Source organism: Podarcis melisellensis, assembly GCF_964234715.1.
Source record: "Podarcis melisellensis genome assembly, chromosome: 14".
Lineage (NCBI taxonomy): Eukaryota > Metazoa > Chordata > Lepidosauria > Squamata > Lacertidae > Podarcis > Podarcis melisellensis.
Window position 1 is genome coordinate 1,658,362 of NC_138546.1, and position 27,833 is coordinate 1,686,194.

The following is a 27,833-nucleotide window of genomic DNA, read 5'->3' on the forward strand; positions in this document are numbered from 1 at the left end:
CGCCTGGCTATGCCAAACCAACATTTTATTCATAGGGAAGCCCAGATCCAACAATACTGATTACAGGGTTGCGGAAAGAAGTCTGCAAACTGTTTGCCCAGTTACAAGCACAGGACAGGCAAATTGGAGCACCTGAGAAGTCAGAGAAGGGAGTCAGAATCCCCCCGAAAAATGGGGAAGGCAAAAATAAAACTGGTTTTCGAAAAGGAAATTGTTCGACTTGGCCAATTTCATTCCTTCGCCCACAAACCTTCCCTAGAGAGACTCCCTCCACCCTCTTGGTGGGGGGTTCCTGTCCCACACCCTCCCAAACTCTCCCTGCAGTCAGCAGTCCTTGACGATACGTTTCCATCTGAAGGACTCAGCCAGGGACGGAGCTTGCTCCCCTCTCCAGAATCTGGCTAGCCACCTTCATGGCGAGAGGCAGGGAAACGTTTGTGTCGCGGTGGAACCGGGGGCTCGAGACCTCGGGGGACGGGGTCAGCACAAACTGAGCCACGCTGGGCATCTTCAGCAAGTTCATCAGCTCCGTGGCCCGGGTCAGGATGGCCTCAGCGTCCTCGGGGCTGTAGGTGGAGGAGACGGCTGGGTTCTGGATGAAGGTCCGCATCTTGGACAAGAAGAGGGATACCCTGTGGGGAGACACGGGGAGAAGAGCAGGGCTGAGCCACCTCGCAGCGGAGGGGGGAAGGAGAGCACCCCTCGCTCCCCGAGGTTTTGGGGCAGGGAGAAACAGGTTTCCTGCTGGAGTGGGGTGGTCACTGGGGCTGTGGGCTCCAAACCTGGTCACCTGCCATCTCCAACATATCCTGCGCACTTCACCCAGGTAAGGGGTTCTGGGGAAGTTAAGAAAAGTGTTTTGGGGGGAAGGCAAAGGAAGTATTTCACGCTAACAAATAGCTGAACTATGGAACTCACTGCCACAAGAGGCAGTGATGGCCATTAATGTGGGGTTAGGCAAACTAGGCAAGGCTAATAATGGGTACAAACCATGGTTAAACCACAGAGCCTAGGGCTTGCCGATCGGAAGGTTGGCGGTGCGAATCCCCCCAACGGGATGAGCTCCCGTTGCTCGGTCCTGCTCCTGCCCACCTGGCAGTTCGAAAGCACGAAGTGCAAGTAGATAAATAGGTACCACTCCAGCGGGAAGGTAAATGGCGTTTCCATGCACTGCTCTGGTTCGCCAGAAGCGGCTCAGTCATGCTGGCCACATGACCTGGAAGCTGTATGCCGGCTCCGTCGGCCAGTAAAACAAGATGAGCGCCGCAACCCCAGAGTCGGCCACGACTTTACCTAATGGTCAGGGGTCCCTTTACCTTAACCCACGGTGGCTGTGCTGGTTTGCCCCAGACTACCAGCCACTGGGAAATGTGAGGGGGGAGAGAGCACCTCTGTGTTCATGCAGGTTTCCCATAGGTCTCCGCTGTGGAGACTGGCTGCTGGGCGAGATGGGCTTTGGCCAGACGGAGCAGCCAGGCTCCTCTGAGGTTCTAAGGACCAGAACTGAGTTGGGAGGGAGGACTCGGGTCCAAAATCCTACGAAGCAATTCAGTGGCCCCACCTGTCAGTCCAACAGGGTCTCATTTGGGGTGGCAGGTTCAAGCTTTGCAGGGGGAACTTTGTATTTTACCGTGGAAAATGGCAGCAGCTCAGCCAGGCAAAGGAAAAGGCCAAGGAATGGAGGGCCTCTGAGCATATGCTCAGCCCAGGAATTGGTGGACAGAGTCATGGACGCACGTTTTATCGGGGCAAAACCTCACAAGTTTCTGGCAATTTTTTGGGAGGGAATTTGAAGCTGTTGCTATTGCTTTGACAATTGGGAGGCAAAAATCCTTGCAAACCATCTGCCACTAAAGCCAGATCTGGTACTGCCTGGCCAGTAGGGCTGTGTTACTGACCAGGCTTTGCTGTTGACGACCAAGAGGGGGAGAGGCAAGGCACAGGATAGCACCCATAGGATCTGCCTCCTGCCCACCACCCCAAGTCTAGGTGGCTGCCAGTGGATTAGCAAAACAGCAGGTCTTTCTTACTACCTAAGATGCTGGGACTTTTCACATCAGCATTCCCCAACCTGCCTGGGGCTGATGGAAGTGATACTCCAAAACAGGGGTAGGCAACCTAAGGCCCGGGGGCCAGATGCGGCCCAATCGCCTTCTCAATCCGGCCCACAGACGGTCCGGGAATCAGTGTGTTTTTACATGAGTGGAATGTGTCCTTTTATTTAAAATGCATCTCTGGGTTATTTGGGGGGCATAGGAATTCGTTCATCCCCCCCCCCAATATAGTCTGGCCCACCACATGGTCTGAGGAACAGTGGACCGGCCCATGGCTGAAAGAGGTTGCTGACCCCTGTTCCAAAACATCTGGCCCAGGCTGGGGAAAGCTGCTGCCCTTTCAAGGGGTGGGTGCTTCCCCACCAAACTGTACCCCAACCATATCAAGCTGGTGTCTAGGGCGCAATATATTGCCAGGTCAAACATTATGAAAGCGAGATTACAGTATGGACCTCAAACTTGTTTTGGACAATATATCAAAATATCATCCAAAACCAGTTTGAAGTCCATAATGTGGTATCGCTTTCATAATTTTTACCCGGCAGTATATTGTGGTGAAGAAGGAGAAGGAGAAGGAGAAGGAGAAGGAGGAGGAGGAGGAGGAGGAGGAGGAGGAGGAGGAGGAGGAGGAGGAGGAGGAGGAGGAGGAGAAGAAGAAGAAGAAGAAGAAGAAGAAGAAGAAGAAGAAGAAGAAGAAGAAGAAGAAGAAGAAGAAGAAGAAGAAGAAGAAGAAGAAGAAGAAGAAGCAGCAGCAGCAGCAGCAGCAGCAGCAGCAGCAATCTTCTTCTGGGGGCATAGCTATGCAAAAATCACAATGTGGGGAAAAACATGAAGTCAGCCATGCTTCACTCGATTCCTGCAAACTCTGTTGGCTCGGCTCTCCCCAGCCTCAGCGAATCACAAGAGCAGGCGCTGACAGAAATCACGATACAGGAAAAACTGTGAAGCCAGCCAATGCCTCTACATAGCTCCATCCTTACATCGTGATATATCGGTATAACTAGAAGTTTAGCTGGCGACAAATCACAATGTTGAAAACCAGATGTCACCCAGCCCTAACAGATGTCCTCGTCAGTTCTTACCAGGTGCGCATACGCAAACCAGAGCGGACGTTCAGTACTGCTCTCTCTCCCCCCCCCCCATCTGCCCCCCAGGTTCAAACCTTGGGATCAAGTCCTGGCTGCGAGATGCCAGCTTGGTGAGCGCAGTCATGAGGACGGCGATGGCGCGAGGAGAGTATTTGGGGATGGTGGCCAAGGGCCGCAGCTGGGTGATCTCGAAGAGCATGGCCTCGAGGACTTCAAAGAACCTGTTGATCTGCTCCACCGTGCACCGCTTGTCGTGCGATACGGACGCGTACTCCCCAATGGTCCACACCTGTGGGAAGGCACATTCCTTCAGGGGGGGCATACGTACCTCATTACCTCACAGAGGGCTAGAAACGTGAGAGGGAAGCAGCAGAGAAAGCCTGAGGGACCCTAGGGGTGGGCGAACTAACCAGAAATCGACTCGCCTGCACCTGGTGCCGCCTCCTCTGTCCCTGGCCAGGGAGAGAACAGCAGTTCTCCTTAGAAGAAAGGGAGAAGACTCTGCTGGCTGAAACCAGGAGGAGTTTTCGGAGGGTAAGAGCTGTTTTGACAGCAAAACCAACTTCCTAGGAAGGTGGAGGTGCTCTCCTTCCTTGGAGGTTTTTAAACAAAGGTCGGGTGGCCATCTGTCAGGGGTGCTTTCATTGCAATTCCTACACTGTTGGACTAAATTACTCTTGGGGTCTCTTCAAACTTTAAACTCCACAATTCCATGATTCTCACTCTCCTGGGCCTCAGGCATAACTCTGCAGGGTATTCTGCCCGGATATTGAGGTCCAGTGCCGAGGGCCTTCTGGCGGTTCCCTCACTGCGAGAAGCCAAGTTACAGGGAACCCGGCAGAGGGCCTTCTCGGTGGTGGCACCCGCCCTGTGGAACGCCCTCCCACCAGATGTCAAAGAGAACAACAACTAGCAGACTTTTAGAAGGCATCTGAAGGCAGCCCTGTTCAGGGAAGCTTTTAATGTTTAATAGGTTGTTGTATTTTAGTGTTCTGTTGGAAGCCGCCCAGAGTGGCTGGGGAAACCCATCGGGGTCGCTGGATTCCCATCAGCCCCAGCCAGCCCTGCTGAGCCCATTAATCAGGGATAATAATAATAATAATAATAATAATAATAATAATAATAATAAAATAATAATAATAATAATAATAATAATAATAATAATTAAAAAAAAAATTATTTATACCCCACCCTTCCCAGGCAAGACCGGGCTCAGGGCAGCTAACACCAGATATAAAGCAATTGATTAAGATACAACTTATGAACAAGATTGAAATACAACATTAAAATGCAGCCTCATTTCAGTAGAAACTCAAATCAAAAACTTTTTGGGGATGAAAACGTCAAATCTTCACCAAGGCCAACTATCCAGACTGCTCCTACATGGGCCAGAAAAAAGCCAGGGAAGTCCCCAAATAGGAGTTCCAACACAGAAGGAGAAGGGAAAAAGGAAAGAGGGGAAGGGAATCAAGTTGATTCCAAGCCAAAGGCCAGGCGGAACAACTCTATAATAATAATAATAATAATTTATTATTTATACCCCGCCCATCTGGCTGAGCCTCCCCAGCCACTCTGGGCGGCTCCCAATCAGTGTTAAAAACAGTACAGCATTACATATTAAAAACTTCCCTGAACAGGGCTGCCTTAAGATGTTTTCTGAATGTCAGGTAATTCTTTATCTCTTTGACATCTGATGGGAGGGCGTTCCACAGGGCGGGCGCCACTACCGAGAAGGCCCTCTGTCTGGTTCCCTGTAGCCTCACTTCTCGCAATGAGGGAACCGCCAGAAGGCCCTCGGCGCTGGATCTCAGTGTCCGGGCTGAACGATGGGGGTGGAGACGCTCCTTCAGGTATACAGGACCAAGGCCGTTTAGGGCTTTAAAGGTCAGCACCAACACTTTGAATCGTGCTCGGAAACGTACTGGGAGCCAGTGCAGATCTCTCAGAACCGGTGTTATGTGGTCCCGGCGGCCACTCCCAGTCACCAGTCTAGCTGCCGCATTCTGGATTAATTGCAGTTTCCGGGTCACCTTCAAAGGTAGCCCCACGTAGAGCGCGTTGCAGTAGTCCAAGCGTGAGATAACTAGAGCATGCACCACTCTGGCGAGACAGTCCGCGGGGAGGTAGGGTCTTAGCCTGCGTACCAGGTGGAGCTGGTAGACAGCTGCCCTGGACACAGAGTTAACCTGCGCCTCCATGGACAGCTGTGAGTCCAAAATGACTCCCAGGCTGCGCACCTGGTCCTTCAGGGGCACAGTTACCCCATTCAGGACCAGGGAATCCTCCACACCTGCCCGCCTCCTGTCCCCCAAAAACAGTACTTCTGTCTTGTCAGGATTCAACCTCAATCTGTTAGCCGCCATCCAACCTCCAACCGCCTCCAGGCACTCACACAGGACCTTCACCGCCTTCACTGGTTCTGATTTAAAGGAGAGGTAGAGCTGGGTGTCATCTGCATACTGATGAACACCCAGTCCAAACCCCCTGATGATCTCTCCCAGCGGCTTCATATAGATATTAAAAAGCATGGGGGAGAGGACAGAACCCTGAGGCACCCCACATGAGAGCCCAGGGGTCTGAACACTCACCCCCCACCACCACTTTCTGGACACGGCCCAGGAGGAAGGAGCGGAACCACTGTATAACAGTGCCCCCAGCTCCCAGCCCCTCTAGACGGTCCAGAAGGATGTTATGGTCGATGGTGTCAAAGGCTGCTGAGAGATCCAGCAGAACTAGGAAACAGCTCTCACCTTTGTCCCTAGCCCGCCGGAGATCATCAACCAGCACGACCAAGGCAGTTTCAGTCCCATGGTGAGGCCTGAATCCCGATTGGAAGGGATCCAAATGGTCCGTTTCCTCCAGGCGTGCTTGGAGTTGTTCAGCAACCGCTCGCTCAATCACCTTGCCCAAGAATGGCAGATTTGAGACTGGGCGATAGTTGGCCAAATTGGCCGGGTCTAAAGATGTTTTTTTAAGAAGCGGTTTAATGACCGCCTCTTTCAGCGGGTCTGGGAAGGCTCCCTCACAGAGGGAAGCATTCACCACCCCGCAGAGCCCATCGCCCAGCGCTTCCCGGCTCGCTTTTATCAGCCAGGATGGGCAAGGATCAAGGAGACAGGTGGTCGGTTTCACTCGTCCAAGCAGCCTGTCCACATCCTCGGAGGTAACAGATTGGAATTGATCCCATATAACAGTACCAGGCAGAACTCTAGCACTCTCCCGCCCTGGCCCTGCTCCCACGGTGGAGTCTACCTCCTTCTGAATCTGAGCGATTTTATCTGCAAAAAACTTTGCAAAAGCATTGCAGGAGATCTTGGGGTCCCTACCAGGCCCCGATGTTACAGGTGGTTCCGATAAACTGCGAACCACCTGAAAAAGTCTCCTGCTGCTGTTTTCTGCAGATGCAATGGAGGCGGCGAAGAAGGCCCTCTTCGCCGTCGCCATTGCCACTTGGTAGGCTCGACGTTGAGCTCTAACCCGTGTCCGGTCTGATTCAGAATGAGTTTTCCGCCACCGGCGCTCTAGCCGTCTCAACGATTGTTTCATCACCCTCAGCTCCGGGGAAAACCACGGGGCTGTCCGGGCTCCATGCAATCGGAGAGGGCGCTTCGGAGCCAGACAGTCAATTGCCCCGGTTAGCTCCGCATTCCAGCGTGCCACCAGGGAATCAGCTGAAAGGCCATCAACTTGGGATAAAGCATCCCCTACCACTCTCTGGAAGCCAATTGGATCCATTAAGTGGCGGGGGCGGACCATCCGAATCGGTCCCACCTCCCTGCGGAGGGGAAGGGTTGCGGAGAAGTCCAGTTGCACCAGGAAGTGATCTGACCATGGCACTTCTTTTGTTTCGCTTTTAGTTAATGTCAGATCACCAATATCCGTAGAGGTAAACACCAAGTCTAAGGCATGTCCGTGGCTATGAGTTGGGCCAGACTTATTCAGGGACAGCCCCATGGAGGCCATGCTTTCCACGAAGTCCCGAGCGGCCCCTTGTAAGGTCGTGTCGGCATGGATGTTAAAATCCCCCAGGACAACCAAGCTAGGTATCTCCAGGAGCATATCCGCCACGACCTGAAGCAGCTCGGGCAGGGAATCCTTGGTGCAACGGGGAGGTCGGTACACCAGTAGGAATCCTGTACTGCCCCTATTGCCCAACTTCCAGAACATGCACTCAGAAAACTGGGTCTTCCCAATAGGACGCCTGGTGCAGACTAATGACTTCCTAAAAATCACTGCAACCCCCCCTCCCCGCCCACATGACCTGGGTTGCTGTGCGTAAGAGAAACCTGGTGGGCAAGCAGCGGCAAGGACAGGCCCATCTGCTTCATCCAACCAGGTCTCTGTCACACATGCCAGGTCAAATCCTCCATCCACAATCTGGTCGTGGATGGCAGTGGTTTTATTCATCATTGACCTGGCATTGCACAGCAACACTTTCAGGTCATGTGGGTTTCCCTTGCTGATTACTGTATCCTTCCGGTCAGGACCAGACCTGGAGGCAGGGATAGTCCTCAAACAACGACTAAACCTGCCTCCTCGGTAATGACATGGTCTGGTCTTAGCATAACTCCTCCTCCTGCCCGTAATCACTGAGATCGGGTGTCCCAATACATCTCCCCCTGTGGAACCTGCCCCACCCAATCTATTGGCTGAGGCCCACTCCCAGGCAGCCATGACCCTTCCCCTTTAAAGGCAAAATACAAACTATATAATAATTTAACAGAATAATAATAATAAAAAAACAAAACAGAACAGAACAAAACAAAACAAAGCAAGGAATAATAGTGCTGACTCAGTGTTTATCCCACCCCAAGCAAAAATAAAATAATGAAATAATATAATATTATAAAAAACAACAACCACCATTTAAAGTGCTGCAAATTAAAAGCGATTAAAACTCTGTCTTACAGGCCCTGCGGAAAGAAATCAGATCCTGCAAGGCCCTGGTCTCATGAGACAGAACGTTTCACCAGGCTGGAGCCAGTGTTGAAAAGGCCCTGGCTCTGGTTGATGATAATCTGACTTCCTTAGGGATGATGGGAGATAGTGTCTCGCAACATCTGGAAGGCCAGCAGCCTCCCCTCTCCCGGCCAGATGGGAATGTAGGGGTGGGGGTTGTCCTACCCGCCAGGGCAAGTGGGTTTCTGCTTACCACGTCAGTGAAGAGGTCCTCTTTGCTCTGAATGTTGGTGACCGTTCCCGAAAACTCCAAAAGCTGTGGGGACAGCTCCACCACCAGCGAAGGGTGCAGCTTGCACAGAACCGACAGCTGGGAGCTCATCACCCTGGCAGGGAAAAGAGGACAGCTGGGGTGAGCAGGGTTCTCTGCAACCCAGAGAGCAAGGCTTCCAAAACAGCATTTGGGTCACTTTCTGCTTCTGAATAGGCTTTCGGTAGGAGGTGTTTGGGGTGGGCTCTGGGAGAGGCTGTTGCGGCAGCCGCAAAGGCTTTGCTGACACCAGGAGTTCAGGCATCAGTTAGGGCTGCAACGTCAAAGGGATTCATCTGTTGCACTCGCTGCATCAAAACACCCCAGATCAACTAAACGCTTGCTCTTAATTTATTTGGCAGGGTAAGTTTTTTTAAATGCATTTTTTTTGTAATACAAATGTGTATCATGTAGATGGAATTCTTGGGAACTGTATTTCTGGGGTGGTTTTGTATGCCTGCTTTCTCTTGTTTTTTTTAATGCTTACTTTAAACTGCATTTATATGCTGTGGGGATTGAGTTTATTCACTTTTGTACGTGCTACCCTGGAACCTTCGCATAAACGGCAGCTAGGAAAAAATTTAAATTAAGAGACCTGAACTTAAAAAAGAGAGGCATTCTCTCCTTTTCTTTTGTGTGCATAGGAAAGGCCTCTGAAGATGCACACCACCTTAAAGCAAAGAGAGCTGGTGTCTCGCATCAGAAAATGCCTTTTTTTTTACACCAATATGCAAATTTAGATGCCAGGCTCAGTCTCGTGTGATTAATCAATTAACGCTTTTTTAGTCAAGTTGCTGCCCTGGTATTTTCTCAAGGGCCATCTCTTCTTCCAATCAATCATCCTCAGACTTTTCTTATCCAAAGGCACTACTGTCTCCATGGCTCAGAATGCATTTTTTAAAAAGCTGTTTATCGGCTTGTTGATGGCATAAGAACATGAATGGAGCTTGTTTTTTCCTCTCTCCCTCCCATCATTTTTTTCTTTGTGTGTCGTGTCTTAAAGAGATTGCAAGCCTGGAAGTAAAGACTGTCTTACTACTGACTTTAGTAAACCACTTGGGGAGCCTTTTCAGCTAAAGAACACTTGGTCAGAACAGTGTCAGTAGTTCAGTTGCAATATAATATACAGATCACTTGGAAATCAAGCCTTTAGCGTCATCTGCCCAGTCCTGTGGAACTCTCTGCCACTAGAGGTTCAGTAGACAACTTCTGTCTCAACTTTTAAATGCTTGCTTAATTTTTTTTTCTAGTCCGTCATGCCTAAGCAGGCAATACACCTTTCCACAGTAAGTTAGCTGATTTCTGATTTAAACTTTTTATATGGTTTTTATCAAATGAGTTTTGTGTGCCATTGCTGTAATCTGCTCCATTTTTTTTAAAAAAAGAATTTGCAGTAAATAAATATTTTTATAAATAAACCAAATGAATAAACCAGGCTTAGGATAGAGATGTAAGCAACCAATAGGTCAGGGTGATGAACAATGGTATCTCGGGGTTACAGACGCTTCAGGTTACAGACTCTGCTAGTACCTAAAAATAGTACCTCAGGTTAAGAACTTTGCTTCAGGATGAGAACAGAAATCGTGCTCTGATGGCGTGGCGGCAGCGGGAGGCCCCATTAGCTATAGTGGTACCTCAGATTAAGAACAGTTTCAGGTTAAGAACGGACCTCCGGAATGAATTAAGTACTTAACCCAAGATACCACTGTATCCCAAGAGGAACCTTGACTGTACAGGACAATGTAGTATCAAATCAGAAAAGAGCTCCATTGGAGAGAAAGGCTCAAGGAAAAACATTACAGAACTACTCCATCCAGGAGCTTCAGTTGCTATTGGGGCTTAAAACTCCTTAGTCTGGAGATGGTAGATTTTGCCCTTTCCCCACCTGAGATGATGAGTCTGCACTCACCTGTACACCTCTGCCTTGAAAGCCGGGATTCCATAAAGCTGGTCACTCCTCTCCAGAATTGCCAGGACCAGCTTGTTTGCAAGAGCCCCATCTGCAAACTGGAGAAGAAGGAAGAGCAGGACCGTTCAGTGCCTTAACTCAGCGAAGGAAGATCCGGGAATCCCGGGCCCTTGAACTCATCCCATCGCCCGCTACAACAAAGATCTACTGAGCAGATCTGCCACACATCTGCATTTTTAAAAACATCAAGCAACATGCAGGCTAATAATATATTGACAATATTTATATCACACTATCAAACTGTTTCAAAATTCATAGACAGAAGACATGTAATATGTGCAGAGAGTCACAAACTAATAAGAGTCAAGTAACTATTCCATAAGCGGAATGATTAGATGGTATGTCACTATTGAGTCGATGAGCACTTTTTCTATGTAAATAACTTTGTCTTTTTATTATTATTTCTTTGTTTCTTATCTTTGTTACTTCTTTATTTTTTTCCTTTCTTTATAATTTTTCTATTTTATATAATTTTCTATTTTATATAATTTTCTTTTTTCTACCTGTTAAGAGATAGTACATAATGTTTGTATAGACATGCAAATTTTTTAATCAATAAAGAATATTTAAAGAAAGAAAGGTATGTCACTATAAAGAATGACTGAAACTGAGGCTGAACGCCTTTCCACAGTAAATATCAGATCCACATGTATAAGAACAGCAACCCAGAAGTGAGATGGTAGGTGCTCCAAACGTCACAAAAGAGTGCTCTGAGCACAGCAGCAGACAGAACAGTTCTTCCAGGATAATGAACTTTTTCAATAATAATTCTTCATCAGCAGACATTAATATAAAATGAAATCCATTACATTGAAATACAATACAGAGATTGAAATGACAGGCCTGTATTCAATCTGTTCTCATAGCACCACCGTGCTCCAGCTCACTCTCAACATTTTGGATCTGTTATTTACTGTGGAAAAGCGTTCAGTCTCAATTTCAGTCATTCTTTATAGTGACATACCATTCTAATATGGGCGTGGGTGGTGCTGTGGGTTAAACCACAGAGCCTAGGACTTGCCGATCAGAAGGTCGGCGGTTCGAATCCCCGTGATGGGGTGAGCTCCCATTGCTCGGTCCCTGCTCCTGCCAACCTAGCAGTTTGAAAGCACGTCAAAGTGCAAGTAGATAAATAAGTACCACTCTGGCGGGAAGGTCAACGGCATTTCCGTGCACTGCTCTGGTTCACCAGAAGCGGCTTAGTCATGCTGGCCACATGACCCGGAAGCTGTACGCCGGCTCCCTCGGCCAATAAAGCAAGATGAGTGCTGCAACCCAGAGTCTGCCACAACTGGACCTAATGGTCAGGGGTCCCTTTACCTTTACCATTCTAATCATTCTGCTTATGGAATAGTTACTTGACTCTTATTAGTTTGTGACTCCCTGCACATATTACACGTCTTCTGTCTATGAATTCTGAAACAGTTTGATAGTGTGATATAAATATTGTCAATATATTATATTAGTCTACGTGCTGCTTGATGTCACGCTTGCAATAGACTTGAGGAGTGATGGCGTTGAGAGAGATTGTTCTGTTTTGCAACACAGGGGATCTTTTTTGGTTTACCCATCGGCATTCTGGCATGGTAGTGCAGCCAAACCACTGGACCAGGGTTAGCACTGACCCTTGTTAAGGATATAAGCCGAAGCTGCTGGATCAGGCCAAAGGGGGCCCAGCTAGTCCAGCATCCTGTTCTCACAGGGGCCAACCAGACGCCTCTTCTGGGAAATAACTGGCTTGCGGACTTGAGTCTGCTTAAGATCCCAAAGGTGCACTGAAGCTGGCTTAGTTTGCTGGCTTCAACCTTGCTGTTGGAGGACTCTGTCTAAGATGACACCAGGGAAAGCTACTTGTTATCTTGCAAAGGCAGAGGTTGGAGGAGCTGGAAAAGTGCTTTCAATTGGCGCAGATGCAGCACAAACCAGGCCTTGCCAACACACTTCAAACCATGGTTTCGCATCCTGGTTAGCAGCAAATCCTTCACTATATAGAGATGAGCACATCATCGGCACCCATGGTGCTGCTGCGGCTTCTCAGAATAAAGAAATAAACAACAAATCCACATTTAAGTTGAGGGCTGGCATGTCTAGTGGTTTGAGTGCTGGACTTAGATCAGGGAGACCCAAGTTCAAATCCTGATGGAGCCGCAAAGCTCACTGGGTAACAGCAATCTGATGCAGAGAATCCCACTGTGTTCTCTGCAGCTTACTACCTAGTAAAGGGATGCGGGTGGCGCTGTGGTCTAAACCACTGAGCCTCTTGGGCTTGCAGATCAGAAGGTTGGCGGTTTGAATCCCCACGATGGGGTGAGCTCCCGTTGCTCTGTCCCAGCTCCTGCCAACCTAGCAGTTCAAAAGCACACTGGCACAAGTAGATAAATAGATACCGCTGCAGCGGGAAGGTAAATGGCATTTCTGTGTGCTCTGGTTTCCGTCACGGTGTCCCGTTGCACCAGAAACGGTTTAGTCCTGCTGGCCACATGGCCTGGAAAGCTGTCTGTAGACAAACGCCGGATCCTTCGGCCTGAAAGCGAGATGAGCGCTGCAACCCCATAGTTGCCTTTGACTGGACTTAACCATCAAGGGGTCCTTTACCTTACCTTTACCTTTACTACCTAGTAAGTGTGCTGAGGACTGTGGCCTAATGATGCCATCCTTTGCATGCTTACTCAGAAGCAAGTGCCAGTCTGCATGGTAAGTAGGCACAAATCAGCTACCACTCTCTCTCTCTCTCAACACACCATCACTCCTCAAGGCTGTTGCAAGCGTAACATGGAAAAAATCCAGCCTTGTAGAAGACTCAGTGCCATGATGCTAGCCACAGTGAATACCCTCCTAGACTACACTCTGGAATCAAAATAGGAGCTGAATCCAGATTTGAGAGGAGGGGAGGAACCCAGATACCCAAGCATTCGATGCACTTTTGACGTTTGCATTTTTAAAGCCCTAGTTTGAAACCTTCACTGAAGAAGGCGTATTGGAGGAAATGCAACTGGAACAGATCCGTGCAGGGGGGAAGCAAACCTTACCTCGGCTACGACTCCAAAGTAGAGCTGCAGTAAGACAGGGACGCTCTCCGCACACTGCACCACGCGAGGGGAACTGGCCATGGATCCCAGGAGCTGGCGGATGGGAGTCAACCTGGGGGGGACGGGACCACAATGGAAGACCCTATAAGAGCATCAGAAGAGTCTGGCTGCAGCTAGATCAGACTAAAGGGGCAAATATCTCAAGGGCTGTCACATGGAGGAGGGAGCATGCTTGTTTTCTCCTGCTCTGGAGAGTAGGACTCGAACCCATGGCTTCAAGTTGCAAGAAAGAAGATTCCAACTGAACATCAGGAGCATTAAGAGTTGTTTGACAGTGGAACAGACTCCCACGAGAGGTGGTGGACTCTCCTTTCTTGGAGGTTTTTAAGCAGAGGCTGCATGACCATCTGTCAGGGATGCTTTAGCTGAGATTGTGGCATTGCAGGGGGTCGGACTAGATGACCCCTGGGGTCTTTGATGCAGCACCAAGGAGAACCATCAACACATCCAGGAGGGGGCACAGGAAGTCAGTTTCGGAAAAATGTTAAATTTCTTCAGATTTGGGAAGATGTCTATTTGTTTCAATTTAATTTGTTTTAATTAGTGACAAATTTGGACAAAAAAATTGAAAATCATTAAGAAAAAGGTTTTGCCAAAAAAACACCACAACCGCAACAGTACTTTGATTATATTGTCAGATGCCTCGGGAACTTTGTTTAGCGGGCAAGGTACAAGTACCCCCAAAATAAAAAGGTAAAGGGGCCCCTGACTGTTAGGTCCAGTCATGGCCGACTCTGGGGTTGCGGCGCTCATCTCGCTTTACTGGCCGAGGGAGCCGGCGTACAGCTTCCGGGTCGTGTGGCCAGCATGACTAAGCCGCTTCTGGCGAACCAGAGCAGCACACGGAAACACCATTTACCTTCCCGCTGGAGCGGTACCTATTGATCTACTTGCACTTTGATGTGCTTTTGAACTGCTAGGTTGGCAGGAGCAGGGACCGAGCAATGGGAGCTCACCCTGTTGCGGGGATTCGAACCACCAACCTTCTGATCGGCAAGTTCTAGGCTCTGTGGTTTAACCCACAGCGCCACCCGCGTCCCACCCCCAAAATAGACAGCATCAAATAAATTAAGAAGATCAGCTTGTCTCAGGGATGGCCTCTTACCTGCCAGGGTCTCCAGGAGCCGACTCAACACGAAGGAGATACTGGAAGAGGGCTCTGTAGTCCGGGTGGCGGTAAGCTTCCAGGCAGGTGGCTGGCTTCAGAGCCGGGTCCACAGGAGTCCTCTCAGGCAGGGGAGTCAGGGCAGACCTAGCGACAGACGAAAAGCCCAGATGCACCTTGTTCAAAAGCACCGTCTGTTAAAAATGCAGAGGAATCTGGCCACAAGTAGCCCCCCACCCCTTCCTACAAGCCTGTAAAGGTACATTAGCTCAGCCTTGCATTTAAGGATGAGCTTTTTCCATTTTAATTGATCAGCTGCCTTGAGTCCTGGTCTGGGTATAAATAAATATAAAACAGTACAGTGGTACCTTGGTTCTCAAATGCCGAAAACCCGGAAGTATGTGTTCCGGTTTTCTAACGTTTTTCAGAAGCTGAACAACCGAGGCGGCTGTCAGCTATTGTTTCCAGGGCACCTGCACCAATCAGAAGCTGCGCCTTGGTTTTAGAACATTTTGGAAGTCAAACGGACTACTGCAACAGAATAAGTTTGTTGCTTTTGTTTTTGCTATTTATTTTGCATTTTTGTTTTTGAGGCTTTTCGGTTAATTTGTTTTTGTGACTGTGTGGAACCCAGTTCAGCTACTGATTGATTGATTGATTGATTGATTGATTGACTGACTGACTGACTGATTGATGGTCGAAACAAAATTTTAAAAAATCCTTCCAGTAGTACCTTAGAGACCAACTAAATTTGTTATGGTATGAGCTTTTGTGTGCATGCACACTTCTTCAGACTGATTGTGTGACTGCGGAAATGGATAAAAGCCCCCCCATTCAAACAATGACTATTATCAGTGCAGGTAAGAACAAAAATTAATTTTAATTTTTATCATCTACAGTACTGTCCTATTTATTTTATAGCACAGAACATTGAACGTTATTGCTTTCGTTTTATGGATCAATGGTCTCGTTAGTAAAATTCATGTTCAATTGCTGTTTTAGGGTTTGTTTTTAAAAGTCTGGAACGGATTAATCCATTGTGCATTCCTTTCTATGGGAAAGTGTGCCTTGGTTTTCGAACACTTTGGTTTTGGAACGGACTTCCAGAACGGATTAAGTTTGAGAACCAAGGAACCACTGTAATACCATTACTCTGCGCTACCTGGTGCTAGGCTGCGGGGAGGAGAGCTATTACCTCAGCTGGACATCCAGCGCCACCGCCACACAAGGCAAGTCGAGCAGCAGGTGGAAGATCTCCAGGGCCGTGTCGGTCCCAAGCAGGGCTGGCAGAAGGTCCACATAATCGGCGACAAGGGCTGGGCTGTTCCATGCCAGGAACTGCAGGGGGGGGGGAGGAACAAGATGAAACTGCAGTGAGTGGGCCTGCTCTCCCTCCACACCCCAGGTGGATTCTCCCACTATAGATCCTCTCACTGAGGGAAGACGGCAGAGCCAATGATCCAAGGGGGAAGGAGGAGGGGAAGCCCAGACCGTAAAGCTCCTCCCGTACAAAGGAACAGCGGTGCCTGAAGCTTGGGCAGGCCATTGGGCCCATCTAGAATAATGATGCCTACTCTGGTTGGCAGCGGTTCTCCAGTGTCCCAAGTGGGTGTCTTTCCTAGCTGGAGATGCTGCAGGCTGAACAAGACAACCTCTGGCTCTTCCTCAATAGTCACAGCTGGCCACACAGGTGGGTCTCCCCCAGGGCTGGATTTAGGTTGGATGAGGCCCTAAGCTACTGAAGGTAATGGGGCCCTTTATATGTTCAGCTGTCCTTTGTCAACAACAAATTGTCACTGTTTTCTTGTGTTGAATATATACTATACGGTGATTTATGGACCTAATAAGGTATCTAAAGCCATTTGCACATGCAGAATGTAGGCACCCTATATATAGAAAGGAGCAAACCAGGGATATTTGAGGGAGCAGGCTAGCAGGCGGGGCCCGTGACTTACATCATAGGAACCGAAACAACACAAAACACTGTTGCTGTATGTAGGTTTTATTTTATTTGTTTTTTATCTCATATTTTGGAAATGTATATGCAGGGCCTTTTTCCTTTAATTTTTTTTGGGGCCCCCAAGAGAGTGGGGCCCTAAGTTATAGCTTTTTTAGGTTATACGTAAATCTGGAACGGGTGTCCTCTCTCCCTTGGATTTCCATTGCTCCTAAAGTTGTGGCCAGATTGCTGACTGGGGCTGGTTACAGGGAGCAGGTTAATCCCTTGTCCAAGGTGCTAATTAAGCCCTGTGTGGCTTTGGGACAGGCTACCAGAAAGATCGTATCTCCCTCTGCAAACCTGCCTGGGGGTGCTAAGGTCCTTGGGTGAGCACCTTCTCTCGGTCCCATCAACATCAGAGGCATGGTTGGGGGGCGTGACCCAACAAGGACAGGGCCTTTTCTACAGCTGCTCCCATATTGTGGGATTCCTTCCCAAGAGAGGCCAGCCTGGCTCCCTCCCTGTCATCCTTCCACTGGCAGGCTAAGACCTTCCTGTTGAGACAGGCCTTTGGAAACTAACGTGCAGGCAACACTGACCACTGGGCTGCTGTGAGAGCAAGGTAAAGGTAAAGGTTAAGGACCCCTGACATTAAGTCCAGTTGCAAAAGACTCTGGGGTTGTGGTGCTCATCTTGATTTACTGGCCGAGGGAGCCGGCATTCGTCCGCAGACAGTTTTTCTGGGTCATGTGGCCAGCATGACTAAGCCGCTTCTGGCGAACCAGAGCAGCGCATGGAAACGCCGTTTACCTTCCCACCAGAGTGGTACCTATTGATCTACTTGCACTTTGACGTGCTTTCGAACTGCTAGGTTGGCAGGAGTAGGGACCAAGCAACAGGAGCTCACCCCATCGCGGGGATTTGAACTGCCAATTGGATTTCCAATCGGCAAGCCCTAGCCTCAGTGGTTTAGACCACAGCGCCACCCGCAAACTGGATTTTAATTTTGCTAATTCTAAATGTTGTTTTGATGTTTTTCAACCAGTTTGTTTTTATTCCTTTGTATTTCGTAATGTCGCTTTTAAATGGTGGAAGCTGCCTTGAATCTCAGCTTGGGAGGAAGGCTGCATATAAATACGTTAAATAAAATAATAGTAAGAATAGTAAGAATAATAATAATCATCATGGCCCTGAGAAAGAGCCAACTAAGAGCAGTTGGATGAAAAAGCAGAAGCCACCTGCACATTCTCCAACAGCTTTTAACTTCTGCCAATGTGGCCCTGTGAGAGTCTTGCTACCAAGTACCTTGAATAGGTTTGGGAAGTTCTGTCGGAAGATGCTGAGTTTCTCAGTGAAGAACCGAATGTTGTGCCTGCAGAACTGGATAAACTCAAAGGCCAGCATCGGGCTGTGGAAAAGCTGAGCGGGAACTCTGGTGAACAGGTGCCTGTAAACAGCTTCAGAGTCCACAGCCGCTGTCTCACCTGGGGAGCGAGGATAGAAACACACACGTACGGATGCATAAATTTAGCATTCTCCATCCTGCTTTAGTCAGCCCTGGGGAGGGGGAAACTGAGGGTGCTTTCATAATGCGCTTCACGGCCTATGACCCTCGTACCTACAGGACCGCCTTTCCCGGTCTGCCCCACAGAGGACCTTAAGGTCCATAAATAGCAACACCCTAGAGGTCCCAGGCCCTAAGGAAGTCAGATTAGCCTCAACCAGAGCCAGGGCCTTTTCAACACTGGCTCCGGCCTAGTGGAACGCTCTACCTCATGAGACCAGGGCCCTGCAGGATCTCATTTATTTCCGCAGGGCCTGTAAGACAGTTGTTCCGCCTGGCCTTTGGCTTGGAATCAACTTGATCCCCTTCCCCTCTATCGTTTCTCCTTCTGTGATGGAACTCCTATTTGGGGACTTCCCTGGCTTTTTTCTGGCCCACGTAGGACCAGTTTGGATAGTTGGCCTTGGGGAAGATTTGAAGTATTCATCCCCAAAAAGTTTTTGATACTGAAATGAGGCTGCATTTTAATGTTGTATTTTAATCTTGTTTTTAAGTTGTATTTTAATCAATTGTTTTTACCTGGTGTTAGCCACCCTGAGCCCGGTCTTGGCTGGGGAGGGTGGGGTATAAATTATTATTATTATTATTATTATTATTATTATTATTCCTCTCTGCTTTCCCCTTTCCCCCTTTTCTAATAAAAAGTCCCTTTCTCAGTTTAGACCTGATGTCTGGGGCGAGTTTGTGACAAACCCAATTTCCTCCTGCCACCCACCATGCATTGCTTGGAGTTCAGCTTTTGCTGAGAGGGAAACACAAGGCAAGCAAACTGCCCCTTGCTGCCTGCAAAGACAGGAATCTCCAAGGCAGTTGCTGTCTCTCCCTGGCAGGAATTTGGCTCCCATCTCTGGCCTCCCTCCCCCGGGCAGAGTCAGAGGGAAAGGGAGGCTGTGGAGGAAGCTGTCTGGCATCGCAGCTGCCCTCCTTATTCAGGCAGTTTTGGAGGCAGAGCTTTGCTTCAGCCGGCCAGCCTTACTCACTGTGGTTCAGAAAGAACTGGGCAATGGGCAGCAGCACTCTGGCATAAGACAGGTCCCCGCTGATCCGGCTGTGCACGTTTTTCAGGCAGGAGAGTGAGCGGTAGACGTAGGAAGAGTCCTGTCTGCAAATGATATCCATGATGGTGATGGCTTCAATAAGGCACTGTGCGAGGGAAAGAGGGGGAGAGACGTCACCGTCACAGATTCCGGAATGGCTGCCCGAGATCCCTGCTCAAGCCCCAAGACCTTCCTTCAGGCTACTTACAGCTTTCTGAAGCTCCCCGTCAGCTTTCTTCAGAGCCCCTGGCAGACAAAACAAAATTGATCTCATAGAACCACAGAAACATAGAACTTGGAAAGGGACCCCGCAGGTTATCTCCCGCTTGCACTACTGCCATGAGCTGTACATGGGGCTTCCTTTGAAGATGACCCAGAAACTGCAACTAATCCAGAATGCAGCAGCTGGACTGGGGACTGGGAGCGGCCACTGAGACCATATAACCTGAAAGAGCTACATTGGCTCCCAGTTAAGTTTCCGAGCACAATTCAAAGTGTTGATGTTGACCTTCAAAGCCCTAAACGGCCTCGGCCCAGTATCCCTGAAGAAGTGTCTCCACCCCCATCATTCTGCCCGGACACTGAGGTTCAGTGCCAAGGGCCTTCTGGCGGTTCCCTCCCTGTGAGAAGGGAGGTTACAGGGAACCAGGCAGAGGGCCTTCTTGGTGGTGGCGCCCGTCCTGTGGAACGCCCTCCCATCAGATGTCAAGGAAATAAACAACTATCTGACTCTTAGAAGACATGTGAAGGCAGCCCTGTTTAGGGAAGTTTTTAATATTTGATGTTTAATATTCTGATGGGAGCTGCAGAGAGTGGCTGGGGAAATCCAGCCAGATGGGTGGGGTATTAAAAAAGTATCATTATCATCATCATCATTATCATCATCATCATCTAGTCCAATGCCGTGTGATGCAGGAATGGCAGCTAAAGGACCCCTGACAGGTAGCCATTAAACCTCTGCTTAAAAACCTCCAAGGAGGTATTATTTATACCCCGCCCATCTGGCTTGGCTTCCCCAGCCACTCTGGGCGGCTTCCAACAAAATACATTAATGCATTAAACATTAAAAGCTTTCCATGTCCAAACAGCTCTTATCATCAGGAAGTTCTCCCTGACACTTAGTAAGAATCTCCTTTCTTGCGATTTGAATCCATTAGTTTGGGTCCTGCCTTCTGGAGCAGCAGGAAACAAGCTTGCTCCATCTTTCACATGCCAACCCTTCAGATATTTAAGGTGGCTATCATAGCGCCTCTCAGTCTCCTCTTTTCCAAGCTAAACATACCCAGCTTGTGAGAACTGAGTTGGCATGCGAACCAAAACAGTCACCTCCACCTGCTGCTTCTCCTGGAAAAGCTGGACCTTTCCTTCCCCTCAGAGATGACTGGAGGAATAGTGGGGAGGAAAGACTCCAGAAGGGGATTCAGAAATATGGGTGCATGGAAAAAATTAATTTCTGTGCAAGTTGCAATGCGAAATAGGAGACGGAAAAGAGAAGAGGTGAAAGAGCAAACAGCACCCCTAAATCTCTGCCACCCTCACCAGCAGGAAACAAGGCAAGCACAGAAAAGGGGACTCACGGCGGTTGCTTTGCTCTATAAGCCTCTGGCAGTACTCAAAGGCCTTTTCCCGCAAGCGCTCCTTGGGGGGGAGCAGGCGGCTGGAGGTGGAGGTGACGGAGACCATGGACATGACGGAGCCGTCCACCTCCGATTTATCATCTGCAAAGAAAGTGGGGACAAGGTGAGCAATTTATCCGTGCAAGCGTGGTGTAGGAACATCGCAGTCTTGAAAAAAGATTTCCCACAACCTACATTTGCTGAAGGGTAAAGAACAGCCGCACTCTTTGAGTGCAATATGGTAGGACTTTGTTTTATATACCTCTGAATCACACAGACAAAAATGCCTGTTGGGAATCACCAGGGCAATTTGGCTTGCATGATCTCCTCCCTGTCTTCAGTTAAGATTCAGCTCCTATTCTTGTATTTGTACCTATTTTTGCCTCTCACTGATGTATGGTTTTCTTACTTATGGTCCTAACTCCTGTTTTCTTATGGGGGAGGTTATATGTCAACTTTATATTTTCTGCTTGTTCTCTATACAATTAAAAATCACACACGCAAACAGAAAGATGGGGCACGATGAGTCAGTGAAAGGTTTCCTCAGTTTCTTTTTCTAGTAATTTTATTAACTTAAAATCAAAATAGAGAGTACAGAACATTCCAAATCAGCAAAACACAATAGATAAATTCAGCCTGATACAGTCTCATAATTTATGCAGCTTGTCTTTTACAAGATAAGAAAAAGAAAATTAAGAAAATAATTAAAGACAGGAAGGAAAAAAACCTAAAGAATACAGTTGTACTTTGGAAGTTGAACGGAATATGTTCCGTTCGACTTCTAAAATGTTCGGAAACCAAAGCGTGGCTTCTGATTGGCTGCAGGAAGCTCCTGCAGAAAGCCGTGGAATCCCCATCGGACGTTTGGCTTCCAAAAATAGTTTGCAAACTAGAAGAGTCACTTCTCGGTTTGTGGCGTTCGGGAGCCAAAACGTTCAAGAACTAAGCTGTTTGAAAACCAAGGTATGACTGTAAGGCTAAGAACCTACCAACATACTAAGTAGGTTCAAGTTCGAATTTCAAATCATTATTAAGTAAATATCTATCTCTGTCAATTTCCTATTTTCCTCAAAGATCCCCTAAATTTCTAACACACATTCTAACTCACTTAAAATTGAAAGTGCAGCTCATTCTTTTCATACAAGAGTGTTTACTTTTAAGACCGCAAGATGGTAAACACTGCCTAGACTTAGAAGGGCCTAACTTCTTTGCCCACCCCAATGTTTCTGCTTGAGTCCCTGTTCTGGGCACAGCTCCTGTAAGGGTCGGTAACTCTACTGCCTCTCTGCATGAGGGGCAATTGAATGGTCTAATCACACTCAATGCAGAGACACAGCACAACTTAGCTGCCCCCATCAGAAGCCCACTGGAATAAGCAGTGGGTTGTGCAGAGTTGCAACAGGCAACCTCTCCTCGTGAGACCTCGTGGTTTAATTCGTGATTGGAAAGTCACACTCTCTTCACTATGTATTTATATATAGAGAGGGAGAGGTTTTGTTTTTTTAAGAAATACAAATAACATGTCAACCCAAAAGAAAAGCCCCACCCCCCATTATAACAAACCAATAATATTGTATTTAGTGGGACGCAGGTGGCGCTGTGGGTTAAACCGCAGAGCCTAGGACTTGCCGATCAAAAGGTTGGCAGTTCGAATCCCCGTGACAGGGTGAGCTCCCGTTGCTCGGTCCCTGCTCCTGCCAACCTAGCAGTTTGAAAGTGGGTGGTGCTGTGGGTTAAACCACAGAGTCTAGGACTTGCCGATCAGAAGGTCGGCGGTTCGAATCCCTGCGATGGGGTGAGCTCCCGTTGCTCAGTCCCTGCTCCTGCCAACCTAGCAGTTTGAAAGCACCTCAAGGTTCAAGTAGATAAATAGGTGCCACTCCAGCAGGAAGGTAAACAGTGTTTCCGTGCGCTGCTCTGGTTCTCCAGAAGCAGCTTAGTCATGCTGGCCACATTTCCCAGAAGTAGTACACCGGCTCCCTCGGCCAATAAAGCGAGATGGGCGCCGCAACCCCAGAGTCAGCCACAACTGGACCTAATGGTCAGGGGTCCCTTTACCTTTACCTAATATTGTATTTATTATCTATCCGTTATGGAGTGTGCTGCTATAAACAATGCTGTCCGCCATCTGATCCCTTGGTGTCTTACCATAACAGCAGATGTGTTGACGGCGGCTGCCAATCATGTTCCTCATTGGCTAGATGCACAGTGCCCTCCCCTCCACCTCTCTAGATCCTTACCTGAATTTGGACTACTAGCTCCGTTGCTCCCGTAGCACAGCAGCCACTTCCGCAGCATGGAGAAGGCCTGCATGTTGAACCACTGGTCCTCTGTGTAATACTGGCCGACTGAGAGCACAGTGAAGAAGTCCGTGGTGGCCGTGCCGTCCACCTCCATGATGGGGCCAGGCTGTGGGGCGGAAGAAAGAGCAGAGAAAGCAGAGAATCAGGACCAGAGAGCCCAGGTGTTTGAAGGCCAGACATGAGAATCAGACCAGTGGTCCACCTTGTCCAGCGTCCTGCTGTTCTCACAGTGGCCAACTGGATGCCTGGGGGAAACTCCCACTGCTGCAAGGGCAAAGGTGAACTATGCAAGGCACTCCGAGCTCCTTGGAGGAAGGGCAGGATTCAGGGTCACCCCAGTGCAGAATCTGCGTCTGTGCACTTGACTCGCTGGGTGGTTTTTCCATGTGCCTTCTCTTAAAAAGCAAGCCTGGGTTCATGCCCCCTGGAGCTGCAGTTCCGCACCTGTCTTGCTCGCGGGTTGAAGAAGCCTCCTGAGGACTGGGGGACTCCTTGCTGGACGCTGGCATACCTCAGCCAGTCCACCATCCTTTTGCTGAGCAGATTGATCTGATCTATGGATCGAAAACAACACAGCCCGTCAGAAAGACACAACAGAGGACAACTGTGGGGAGCCTTGGCAATACCAATGGTTCACCATCAGGCAGCCTCGGGTTCACCTACATCTGCCCCTACATTGTCCAGAGAAGAGCTTAGTGCTTGGGGCCGGGAGCGAGAAAACTCTGCAGATCAACAGAAGAGCTGTTCCTGTGGATTTGCATCTTTAACACCCACAATTTATTCTACCCACACATCCTCAGCTGTGGAGAAAAGAGGCTGGAACTGGGGTTGTTATCAGGAACCTGAAGAGACTACCCTTCTATAAACACCTCCAGCATTTCCTAATTACATTGGGCTGGATGCAGCCTATGTTTATGGCACTTAATTGCTCCTGCGAAACAGCAAACCCCTTAGCCTCTAAAACCTCATCTCTGTCATATTGGCTGAAAATATATTGGGTGACTGCCTAAGCAGAGCAGAACAGCTACCCTACCTGCTTTAGACATTGGCAGTGTCTAGGTTATTATTATTATTATTATTATTATTATTATTATTATTATTATTATTATTATTGTGGTGCCTCGCAAGACGAAATTAATTCGTTCCGCAAGTCTTTTCGTCTTGCGAGTTTTTCGTCTTGCGAAGCACGGTTTCCCATAGGAATGCATTAAAAATTAATTAATGCGTTCCTATGGAAACCGAACCGCCTTCAGACCAGGTCTGGGGACAGTCTGTCCCCCGACCTCTTCTGAAGGCTGGCGGGGGCGAAAGTCTTTGCTTCCCCCCCACCTGCCTTCCCGGGACAGTGGAGACTTTTCCGCTGTCCCGGGGCGATCTTAAAATGCTGGCGGGCGGCAGCGAAGGCTTCGCTGCCGCCCGCCTGCATTTTAAGATCGCCCCGTGGCATTTTAAAATCCAGCACCTCTTAAAGTCCAGGACCTCTTCCGAAGGCGGGCGGGGGGCAAAAGTCTTTGCTCCCCCCGCCTGCCTTCAAAAGCCGTCCGGGATAGCGGGAAGCGCTTCCCTGCTATCCCGGACCGCTTTTAAAATGCTGGCGGTGGGGAGCAAAGCCTTTCGCCCCCGCCGGCCTTCCTGGACCTCTTCTGAAGTCCGGAGGGGGGGAAAAGGCTTTGCTCCCCACCGCCAGCATTTAAAAAAAGGTCCCCGAGATTTCCCTATGGGCTTTCGTCTTGCGATGCAAGCCCATAGGGAAAATCGTCTAGCGAAGCGTCGCAAAAACTGAAAAACCCTTTCGTCTTGCGGGTTTTTCGTCTTGCGAGGCACCACTGTATTATTATTAAGTATATTGCCCTTCATCCACAGACCTCAGCATGGTTCAAAACATTTTAAAAACCTTCTTCAAACTGCTCCCCTCGTGAAGTTCTGGATGACAAAACCCACAGTACCAAATTTGGCATGGCCAAAACATACGCCATGCACTACACTGGGGAAGAGTAGTCTGAATAATAATAACAATAATGATTTTATTATTTATACCCCACTCATCTGGCTGGGTTTCCCCAGCCACTCTGGGTGGCTCCCAACAGAATATTAAAAACACGATCAAACGTAAAAAAAACCTTCCCTAAACGGGACTGCCTTTAGATGTCTTCTAAAAGTCAGATAGTTGTTTATTTCCTTGACATTTGGTGGGAGGGCGTTCCACAGGGAGGGCACTACCGAGAAGGCCCTCTGCCTGCTTCCTTGTATCCTCACCTCTCTCAGTGAGGGAACCTCCAGAAGGCCCTTGGAGCTGGACCTCAGTGTCTGGGCTGAATGATATACTGCCTTTCTGCTGAGGCACCCACAGTGGTTTACCGTTTCAAAGGACTAAAACAAATGTTCAAAGTCCCAGCCTCAAACTAACTTGGCTGTTTTCTACAGGAGGGGTGGACGGAAGGCAGATCTGGGTCTACCAGCAGATCTCTAGGAGATCAGCAAGGATTTCAGACTCCCTGGTGTCTCAGAATAGCAACAACCAGATGACTTTTCTCACCTGAACAAGGCTCTTAAAAGGGATTCTAGTAAAAAAAGAAAATAGATCCACTTCTTGCACTTACCTTCATTAAGGCTCATCGGTAGAAAGCTGATGATTTTTGACAGGAGGGGGAGAAGGTGCCTTGCATTTTGACCTTCAGGAAGCCTGCCTTCCAGGACTTTCACCACACGCTGCCCAAAGGCTTCCACCACTGCCTTTTTACTGCCCTTTGGATAAAAGCAAAGATTTTGAAGGGTTTGAAAGATTTTAAGACTCTGAGTGAACAACTAAAAAAAGTTTAGGATGCCTGGAATTTGGCATATACCAGATCTCACCAGATGGGGGAGCATTTTTAAAAAGTGACAAGAAAAAAACTATACCATGTCCAAAATATGGGTGTGAAACAGGCCACAGTCACAGGGAAACAAAGCAAAGAACCAAACTGTGGTCTTTCCAAAACCACAGTTCACTTACCTGGGCCAGCACGATGGAGAAGGCAAGGCTCAGGAGCTTGGTGTCCTGGATGTTATCCCAAGACACAGATAAATCATTACAAAGCGACGTCTCTCTCAGGATGGCAGCGCAAAGAAACTGGACTTGCTCAGGAGTCTTTGGCAGATGCAACACTGTCTGCAGAAGTTCCAGAAATTTGCCATCTATCCTGCAAAAAGCATCATCAGCATAAGAAGCAAACACAAAATGAAGAGCAGCTAAGGGCGGAATCAATGCAAACATATCTGGGAGTAAGTCAAATTGGGCAGCCATGTATAGCATTGCACTGTAAGATGTTTTAAAATTTGTTATATTCTACGGACTGAACACTAGTATGAAAGGGAACCAGTCCAAGGTAAGGAAAGGCACTCACATTGTAGTTCTACAGAGACACTTGTAGCATTTGATTAACAGAGCTATAAATAAGCTACAGATGTTTGCTTGGACTCATTAAAACCAGCATTTGCCGTCACTTACTTCCGTCCATATTTAGTGGCTGAGATGATCAAAAACAGTCTTTGCAAGCTATCGACAGTCTCATTTCCGAAGTCTTGATTTTGGAGAAAGCCTGTGATTCGTGAAATGAATTTTCTCAGTTCTTCGTCCTGGATCTCCCTAATAGGAAAGCATATAGAAATTAAGAAATCTCTGTTTTGCTAACTTCCACATCAGGCCTTTGCCAACCACGACAGTAGTTGCTTTGCCATACACTGGGCTGGGAAAGACTCTGCTGGCAACTTCAGTGACAACTGGATGGGCTGGATTGCTCGTGGGCTGGCAAAGCACCAGACAGACCCTTGCATACTCTTATATTTCCATTATGAAAATGGTTTGCAAGGAGCCAAACAGAGCACTGCATGTTTTCCAGAGGCATCTGGTTGGCCACCATGAGAACAGGGTAGATGGGCCGCTGGCCTGATAAAGCAAGGCTCTTTCTGTGTCCTTATATCTTAACCAAGAGGAAGTCTCCACATTTCACAGAATCCCGTGAAGCTCCCTGGTGTCCTTGGGTCAGTCACTGCCTCTCAACATAACCTCCCCTCACAGGGCTGTTGCAATAAGTTAATATAATAATAATAATAATAATAATAATAATAATAATAATAATAATAATTCATTTATACCCCGCCCATCTGGCTGGGTTTCCCCAGCCACTCTGGTCGGCTTCCAACAAAATATTAAAATAAATACAGTACTTTGGATTAAAGTTTTAAGCTTTTCGCATTTATAAATTTTAAATTTATTGTTGTACATTGTTTTAAATGTTTGTTTTCCTTCTGGGGTTGTACCCCCAAGTGTGTTTTATAAGCTGGTCTCCGACCGTAATAAATTATCTATCTATCTATCTATCTATCTAACAGTACTTTGGATGTCCAAAGCATGCATTAGTTGAAGAATGAAGAACCGTTTATTTTGTATTTCTCATTTTGTCTATAATATCTATTGTACAGTTTTCTGTTATAAAGTGTTCAATCAAGAAAGCACTCAAAAAGCACACCAAAAAGAGTATCTGCCAGGGCAAAAGGCGGGGCACAAATAAATAAATAAATAAATACATAATAGTAGTAATATTAATAAAGAAGAGGAAGCTGGCAAGCCCCAACTCAGCCTCCCCCAAAGAAGCAGCTGGAACCCAAAGCCTCTGGAGGGCTTCTGCTCCCCCCCCAGTGGCTCCCCCTTCCCCAGCCCCCCCCCCCATTTTGCCTCCCCCTACCTGGCCTGGCGCAGGAAGCTCTCCGTCCCCGCGGAATACATCCTATTTTCCAAAAACAAAAAAGGGAAATGGGGGGGGGGGGAAAGGAGTCCGGACTTATTTTGGGAGAGCACAGCCAGCGCCCCTTTACTTCCGG

At 48.2% G+C, this 27,833-nt stretch overlaps 1 protein-coding gene across 1 annotated transcript; it reads right to left on the bottom strand.

Moving 5' to 3' along the window:
- Positions 1 to 8: 8 nt before the first annotated feature.
- Positions 9 to 27,833, bottom strand: AP5Z1 (adaptor related protein complex 5 subunit zeta 1). Its single transcript, XM_081889150.1, has 17 exons — positions 27,698 to 27,833; positions 26,461 to 26,598; positions 25,966 to 26,152; positions 25,574 to 25,718; positions 23,418 to 23,527; positions 22,911 to 23,079; positions 20,632 to 20,772; positions 19,263 to 19,300; positions 18,998 to 19,160; positions 17,759 to 17,937; positions 15,710 to 15,852; positions 14,515 to 14,661; positions 13,350 to 13,461; positions 10,261 to 10,358; positions 8,295 to 8,427; positions 3,217 to 3,431; positions 9 to 632 (listed from the first exon to the last, which is right to left on the bottom strand). The coding sequence occupies exons 1-17, from the start codon at positions 27,736 to 27,738 to the stop codon at positions 362 to 364; spliced, it is 2,430 nt and encodes an 809-aa protein (XP_081745276.1). The 5' UTR covers positions 27,739 to 27,833; the 3' UTR covers positions 9 to 361.

Bases quoted from the DNA above. Each gene is read 5' to 3' on its own strand.
- AP5Z1 (XM_081889150.1), bottom strand. From the start codon at position 27,738: ATGTATTCCGCGGGGACGGAGAGCTTCCTGCGCCAGGCCAG. The intron at 10,359-13,349 runs GTAAGGTTTGCT...CTTCTTCTCCAG, and splicing joins ACTTTGGAGTCGTAGCCGAG to TTTGCAGATGGGGCTCTTGC. The intron at 3,432-8,294 runs GTAAGCAGAAAC...GCCTTCCCACAG, and splicing joins AGGACCTCTTCACTGACGTG to GTGTGGACCATTGGGGAGTA.